Genomic DNA, 8,437 nt, shown 5'->3' with positions numbered 1-8,437 from the left:
GGGCCTTTGACATACATTGAATTTTTGTAAAGGTTTAGTCGGACACGGGGAATGTCGTAGAGATGTTTGTTTCTGGTGTTATGCCTGTGGGTTCTGTCACAACTATCAAGAAAGCGTTTAAGGTCAAGGTTGATATTAGAGTTTAAGGCCCTGTAGATATAGATTGCACAGTAGTAAGTGTGGATGTACTGAACTGGGAGTAAGTTTAGATCTTTGAAGAGTGGGGGGGTGTGCTGCCAGGGATGGGATTTAGTGATTATTCTTACTGCAGCTTTTTGTTGGGTTATTATTGGCTTTAGGTGTGTTGCTGCAGTTGATCCCCAAGCACAAATAGCATAGGTGAGGTATGGATAAATAAGTGAGTGGTATAGTGTGAGAAGGGCATTTTGCGGCACGTAGTATCGTATCTTGGAGAGGATCCCAACAGTTTTGGATACTTTTTTGGCTATATGCTGGATATGGGTGCTGAAATTCAGGTTATTGTCAAGGTATAAGCCTAAGAATTTTCCCCCATTATTTCTGGTAATTAGAGTGTTGTCAATCTTAATGTTAATTTGTGCATCTCCTGCTCTGCTACCAAACATAATATAGTAAGTTTTGTCAGTGTTAAGCGTAAGTTTGATGGCTGTCATCCAAGTCGATATTTTAATCAGCTCCTCATTCACAATGGTGTTAAGGGTGGCAAGATTAGGGTGAGAGATGACATAAGTCGTGTCATCAGAAAAGAGAATGGGTTTTAGGTGTTGGGATACGTTCGGTAGGTCATTGATGTATATGAGGAAGAGCAGGGGACCAAGGACACTTCCCTGCGGAACTCCAGTATCAAGTGGCCGTGTTGCTGATGCTGTGTCTTTAATGGTGACGTACTGATACCTATTAGTAAAGTAAGATTTGAAATAAGCAAGCGCATGGCCTCTTATACGGTAGTGGTCAAGTTTGTGGAGTAGGATTTCGTGGTTTACTGTGTCAAAAGCTTTTCTTAGGTCAATAAAAATTCCTAGTGGATATTCCTTATTTTCCAGTGCTGTGTAAAGCAGATCTAGCATTTTTATGATTGCATCATTAGTGCTTTTATTTTTCCTGAATCCAAACTGGCAGGGGTTGAGTATGTTTTGAGCCGTTATAAATGAATACAGTCTCCTGTGCACAAGTTTCTCAAAGATTTTGGATAGCAATGGTAAGTTAAATATTGGGGTATAGTTGTTTAAGTCTGTAGGGTCACCACCTTTATGTATTGGTGTAACCCTTGCCATCTTGAGTAGTTTCGGGAAGGTGCTAGTCTCTATTGACTTGTTAAAAAGTAATGAAATAGCATGCGAAAGGACATGGGCCGCTCGCTTGTACAGTAATGGTGGGACATGAGACAGATTCCCCGAGTTATTTTTAAGTGACTTTATGATCTCAATGACTTCCGTGGGCTCAGTTGGTGCAAGATAGAAGGAATTAGGGAAATTTCCATCTAGGTAGTCCCCGGCATGGGCATTGGTATGTGGGATTTTACTGGCGAGATTAGATCCTATGTTTGAGAAGAAGTCGTTTATCTTGTTAGCTGTGTCAGTGGGATGTAGTGGTGTTTCATTAGGTTTAGTTAGGACAATATTCTTGGTTTTTCTCAGTTTGTGGGTCCCTAGAATCTGAGAGAGTGTTTTCCAGGTCTTTTTTATATCTCCTCTAGTGTCTGTGAATCTACTGGAGTAGTATAGTTGTTTGGCTTTTTTTATTACTTTGGTGAGAGCTGATGAATAGTGTTTAAGAATATCTTTGTGTATTAAGCCCTGTCTATATTGCTTTTCATATTGGTGTTTCTTGTCAATGGATTTCAGAATGGTGCTGGTTAGCCATGGGCAACCAAGCCGTTTGTTTGTGATCTGTTTTGTTTTTATAGGACAATGTTTGTTGTATAGTCTAAGTAATTTGTTAAGAAAGATGTCTGTCCAGTCATCAATACCATTGGCCTTGGAGAATTCTGTAGGCCAATCAACAGTCTCTAGGTCAGCTGTGAACTTCCTTACTGAGGCCTCATCATGGAGTCTAAATAAGACTTTGTTGTATTCAAGTGGTGGTTTACTAATGTTTGTCAGAAGGAAGGTAGGGTAGTGGTCTGTAGTGCTATCTGTGATTATCCCTGATTTAAGGGGGGCTAGTATATTGGTCCATATGTGGTCTATTATGGTTGCACTTGTCTCAGTGAGCCTGGTTGGTTTAGTTATTGTTGGTATGAGAAGTGTGTTGTTCATATTGTTGATGAAATCAGTTACAGGCTGATCATCTAGTAAGCCAAAGTTGATGTTGAAGTCTCCAGCTAAGAGAAGGTGGTGCTTATTCATTTGTCTGTTTGTTATTAGTGACTTTAATTTCATACTGAAATTTGGGATGTTTGTGTGAGGTATCCGGTAAATGGCACCAATTGTTATAGGCGTCTTAAGGTTTTTTACAGTAAAATTAGCAAAAATGTATTCCCCATATTCATCACTAAAGGAAGTGGTGCTAAGACAAGATAATTGGTTAGAGTAATAGATTGCAATACCACCCCCAACTTGGTTTGTTCTGCAGTTGTGAATTGCTGTGTATCCTGGTAGAGGGTAGATATCTATTGTGTCCTGCTTAAGCCAGGTCTCAGTAAGAATAATGCAGGAGAAGGGTGTCTTTAGTGATTCAAGGAGTGCTAGGAGGTCATCATAGTGTTTGCTTAAGGACCTGATGTTGTAGTTTAGTACTGATAGACTTTTAGCATTGTTTAGGATAGTGGTGGCTTGTGATGCTGTGTAATAAAGGCAGTTACTTTCCAATAGGTTTTGATTGGGTGTCAGATTATGGAGGTTTAGATCAGGGTCAACGTGATCAATCATCTTCTAGGTTTAAAATTATGGTTATTTATATCCTGTGTTGTGTGTTGAGTTCTACTACTGATATCTGTAGTGGTTGGAAGTTTGGACAAGTATATAGCTAGAGTATTTTGGTCATGTAGGGTATAGTCACTACTACACATAATGAAGTTGATGTTGTCTGTGTGTTGTGCTGGAATGAACTAAAGTACAACTAGGTATAAACTAGTAATATAAAAATACAAATTAAAAATAGAACAAGACTCTCACTTGTAATTGCACTAAGGTCTAATAATGACTTTTGTGGAGTCTCTGTTTTTGAGCTAGAGTGAGCTAAAGTACAATAGGTTTAATCTAATAATATAAAAGTACAAATTAAAAATAGCACTATTCTCTCACTAGTAATTGCACTGTGGTCTAATATAGTGAATTTGGTATTGACTATGCCTTGAGGTAGAATGAGCTATGGTACAACTGAATTTAATCTAATAATATAAAAATACAAATTAAAAAATACAAATTAAAAGTAGCACCAGTCTCTCACTAGTATTTGCACTATGTTCTAATATAGTGAATTTGGTATTGACTATGTATTGAGGTAGAAAGAGCTATAGTGCAACAACTTTAGTCTAATAATATAAAAATACAAATTACAAATAGCACCAGTCTCTCACTAGTAATTGCACTATGGTCTAGTATAGTGAATTTGGTATTGACTATGTATTGAGCTAGAATGAGCTAGAGTAAAACTGTGATTAATCTAATAATATAATGAAGGAACAAGACTCTCAATTGTAATTGCACTGAGGTCTTATATAAGTTGTTTACAAGAATTATAGTATAATTAGATTTAAATTGACAAAATAATTAGATTTAAATTGACAGGTAAAATTAAGGTAGCAAAATAATAATAAAAACAAAAGAATTGATAAAAATAAAAATGGCAATGACTTGGTTATAATATGCTAGTAAGATGGTAGATAGGATGATATAAAAGTTGTAGTTGAAAATACTAGGTTAAAAAAGTATGGAATAAAAATGGTCAATAAAAGAGTTTACAATAAGTTTGATCAATATAGTTTAAAGTAAAATTGGGCAATAATAGGGATTTAGAATAAAATTGGGCAATTGAGTATTTTTTTAAAGTGAGGTAGAATTATTGAAGACAAGTTATGGTTAGTTTATAAAAGAATAAGATGGAACAGTGATGTGGTAAGTTGTAATAAAGGAGATAGATTCTGTAGATATTTAATACAATTAAGATTATGAGGTAGAATGGTCGTTGAGTACAACAATGACAATTAAAAGTAGTTGGAGTATTAGAATTTTTAGGGGGCACAAATTTATGACAATATGACAATATAACACTAACGGTGGACTATGGGTATTATCTGCACTTTACTCTGATTCTGTTAGTCCAGCCTCACTTAGGAATGTTGTAAGGTCATGTTCTGTGGAGATGAAGTATCTCCTTCCAGTGGGCTGTTTCCTAACTGCTATTTTTCCATCCCTCACAAAGCACTGGTGGATTTTTTGGGCATAGCGCAGTTTTCTTAGCCGATAAAGAAGGTTTTGTCTCATTTTGGTAAGGCACTCATTGACGTAAACATCAGTTTTCATAGTAATAGATGTTTTTAGTAGGTTGTTTCTTTGTAAGCTATTTTGGAATTTTAACAGCACTGTTTTTTTACCTGCATGATAGCCCATCAGTTTGCAATCCTTTAATTCATCACTACGTATGTTAAGGCGAAGGTGGTCCTTGATAAGCTGTAGGGTGGTCTCCATGCAGGTCTCTTGGGTGACTGTGGGTGGGAGATGTTTGCTGTTAACTACAACAGCGTCAGATAGCTGCTGTTGGTCATTATGGTCTTGGAAGTTGATTATGACATTTGCAAGTTGTTGGTCCACTCTTGATCTTTCCTCTGTAATGTTGGTAGTAAGTAGGGTGACTTGGTCTTTTAAAGTGTTGATGGCGTCTAGGGACTGGGTGTGGGTGTTGCTTTGTTGTTCTAGAGTGTCTAGTTTATGTTCTAGAGCAGTGATCTTGTTGAGGTAATCTGCATTGCTAGCCTTTAGTTCCTGCATTTCTTGAGTTAGTTTGGTGATCGTTTGGTTCTGAATCATAAGGAGTTTAGCTATTTCTGGGTCGGTGATCTTCTTGACATCAAATACTGGGAAGGAGTTATCTTGGACTGTAGTGGCGGCCATGTTTGTTGTCGTCTGTCGTGTTGTGGTGGTGTCGGTGGGTGATGAGGGTTGTGTCCTGGCTGGCAGTACCACAAGTTTTCCTCGTGCTATTACTGCTCTCACCTTTGATGTTAGGAGTCCTTAGCTGGTTACTGGATCTTCTTTTATTGTTCTGACCCTTGTCCATTGGCTGTGGCTTCGGGTGAATAGTAGGCGATGGGTGTTGGGTGAATGTTGTGGAGTATCACTTCAGTGGCAGCGGGGTAGAAGTTGCTAGAACGAGTCCTATTAGTTGGTAATTTGTGAACTTTTGGGTGATTTCTGCAGTTGCTTTATATCATTCTGGGTATCCACACATGTTAGTGTTATGCGGGTCTTGATTAGGTCATCACTGGGCTGCTGGGAACCTCAGGTAGAAGTAAAAATAGAGGACAAGGTTCCTGTTGACGCTGCCGCTGCCGCTGCCTCAGAGTATGCGGCACCAGTTTGGAACCCACACCTAGCCAAGCATGTAAAGAAACTAGAGAAAGTGCAAAGGTTTGCAACAAGACTAGTCCCAGAGCTAAGAGGTATGTCCTATGAGGAGAGGTTAAGGGAAATCAACCTGACGACATTGGAGGACAGGAGAGATAGGGGGGACATGATAACGACATATAAAATACTGAGAGGAATTGACAAGGTGGACAAAGACAGGATGTTCCAGAGATTGGACACAGTAACAAGGGGACACAGTTGGAAGTTGAAGACACAGATGAATCACAGGGATGTTAGGAAGTATTTCTTCAGCCACAGAGTAGTCAGTAAGTGGAATAGTTTGGGAAGCGATGTAGTGGAGGCATGATCCATACATAGCTTTAAGCAGAGGTATGACAAAGCTCACGGTTCAGGGAGAGTGACCTAGTAGCGACCAGGAGCTAGGACTCGACCCCTGCAACTTCAATTAGGTTAGTACACACACACACACACACACACACACACACACACACACACACACACACACACACACACATGTACAACACTTAAACAATATGAAAAAATAATTATCATAAATTTTTATCATTTTTATATGCCTAAACAAAGCATCAGCAGTTTGTATTTGATATTTTATGAATAACAGAGAATTGTAAACACTATTACATAAATAATCGTGTTATTCTATATTAAAATACTGAAAAGACAATATTCCTGCAGTATGAATTGATTTTGTTTGTACTATGAGATATTTTCCCTGCAGGACCGTGTGATGGTCTCACTCACGTCACTGCTGGTCCTGGCCGCTCTCTTCTCACAAACAAGTCAAGCCATCCCCAAGACTGCATATCTCAAGCTCATAGATGTCTGGTTTGTCTTTCTTATTGTCGTGGAATTCACTGTAGTCCTCATCTTAGTAATCACAGAGAATCTACGATATAGGATAGGCAAAGTTCCTCCCAAGAATGTAAAGGTGATATCAGGACCCACATCATTTGGGCAGAATTTCATGACTCTGCCAGTTGCTGTAGACAGTAAGGACGTTCATCAGTGTGCCATCATGATGAACAAGGTAGCCCAGGTTACTCTGCCAGTTCTTGTCATTCTGTTTATTGTGGGTTATTTCATCGTCTGCTTTGTTTTTTTCTAAATGTCTGAAATTTAATCTTGGTCTTGGTGTGTAGATAAATTGTTCAGAGGACCGACGAGTGGATAAACTAGACACATGTGTAATACTTGGTATCTTTGGTGTGGAGACGTATCGTCACACAGTGGGTTCATCTGTCCAATGGTAAAATGAAAAGTAAAGATCAGAAGGACATTGAGATAATCAGTCCCTCAGCCTGTAGTCAACGTAATCTGTACATCAAGATTAATGGACTGATTACATTGACTCCAGGCTGAGGGACTGATTATATCGACTCCAGACTGAAGGACTGATTACATCGACTCCACGCTAAGGGACTGATTACATCGACTCCACGCTAAGGGACTGATTACATCGACTCCAGGCTGAGGGACTGATTACATCGACTCCAGGCTGAGGGACTGATTACATCGACTCCAGGCTGAGGGACTGATTACATCGACTCCAGACTGAAGGACTGATTACATCGACTCCACGCTAAGGGACTGATTACATCGACTCCAGGCTGAGGGACTGATTACATCGACTCCAGGCTGAGGGACTGATTACATCGACTCCAGACTGAAGGACTGATTACATCGACTCCACGCTAAGGGACTGGTTACATCGACTCCAGACTGAGGGACTGATTACATCGACTCCAGACTGAGGGACTGATTACATCGACTCCAGACTGAGGGACTGATTACATCGACTCCAGACTGAGGGACTGATTACATTGACTCCAGACTGAGGGACTGATTACATCGACTCCAGACTGAGGGACTGATTACATAGACTCCAGACTGAGGGACTGATTACCTCAATCTCCTTCTGATCTTCACTTTCTTTCTTTCTATTGGACTGATGAAGCCACTGTGTGGTGACACGTTTCCTCACTAAAGATACCCAAGTGCTGCTCATGTGTCTAATTTATCACCTTGGTCTTAGTGAAATATACTGACAAACACACAGTAATGAATTCGTCAAAATAATGTCACATAACTTGAAGAGTTAAATAATATGTTAATCAGTGTATTAATAAGATTTATAGTGAATAAGAAATAATTAACTTGTATAAAGTTTTAATCTCTCACTGTTAAAAATAGTTTTTTAGAATTGTTATTGATTTTATATAATTAATGATTAATTAATTCTCTAAGCACTATAAATAACATAGAAATAACGGTGCGGTGGTTGGGAAAATTCTCAACAAGCTATCAGTCTGAAGGAAGTCCATCAGATGCAGTGACTCAGAAGACACATCATCTGATGCAGTGACTCAGAAGACACATCATCTGATGCAGTGACTCAGAAGACACATCATCTGATGCAGTGACTCAGAAGACACATCATCTGATGCAGTGACTCAGAAGACACATCATCTGATGCAGTGACTCAAAAGACACATCATCTGATGCAGTGACTCAAAAGACACATCTGATGCAGTGACTCAGAAGACACATCATGTGCAGCAGTAACTCAGAAGACACATCATGTGTAGCAGTGACTCAGAAGACACATCATGTGTAGCAGTGACTTAGAAGACACATCATGTGAAGCAGTGACTCAGAAGACACATCATGTGCAGCAGTAACTCAGAAGACACATGTAAAGCAGTGGCTCAGAAGACACATCATGTGCAGCAGTAACTCAGAAGACACATCATGTGAAGCAGTGGCTCAGAAGACACATCATCTGATGCAGTGACTCAGAAGACACATATGAAGCAGTGACTCAGAAGACACATCATGTGAAGCAGTGACTCAGAAGACACATCATCTGATGCAGTGACTCAGAAGACACATCATGTGAAGCAGTGACTCAG

General features: G+C 39.3%; 1 protein-coding gene across 1 annotated transcript in view; it reads left to right on the top strand.

Annotated features, from left to right (window-relative positions):
* Window positions 1-7,890, top strand: part of LOC128706291 (uncharacterized) — a 91,539-nt gene extending 83,649 nt beyond the window's left edge. The window contains exons 9-11 of the mRNA XM_070099467.1: window positions 6,247-6,564; window positions 6,668-6,774; window positions 7,773-7,890. Of these exons, the coding sequence (XP_069955568.1) occupies window positions 6,247-6,564; window positions 6,668-6,774; window positions 7,773-7,890 (543 nt within the window). The remainder of the gene's footprint in view (window positions 1-6,246; window positions 6,565-6,667; window positions 6,775-7,772) is intronic.
* The last annotated feature ends 547 nt before the right edge of the window (window positions 7,891-8,437 follow it).

The sequence above is a fragment of the Cherax quadricarinatus genome, chromosome 67 (assembly GCF_038502225.1).
Source record: "Cherax quadricarinatus isolate ZL_2023a chromosome 67, ASM3850222v1, whole genome shotgun sequence".
In the NCBI taxonomy this organism is placed as follows: domain Eukaryota; kingdom Metazoa; phylum Arthropoda; class Malacostraca; order Decapoda; family Parastacidae; genus Cherax; species Cherax quadricarinatus.
The sequence above is the reverse complement of the archived record's forward strand: the minus strand, read 5'-3'. Positions and strand labels throughout refer to the sequence as shown.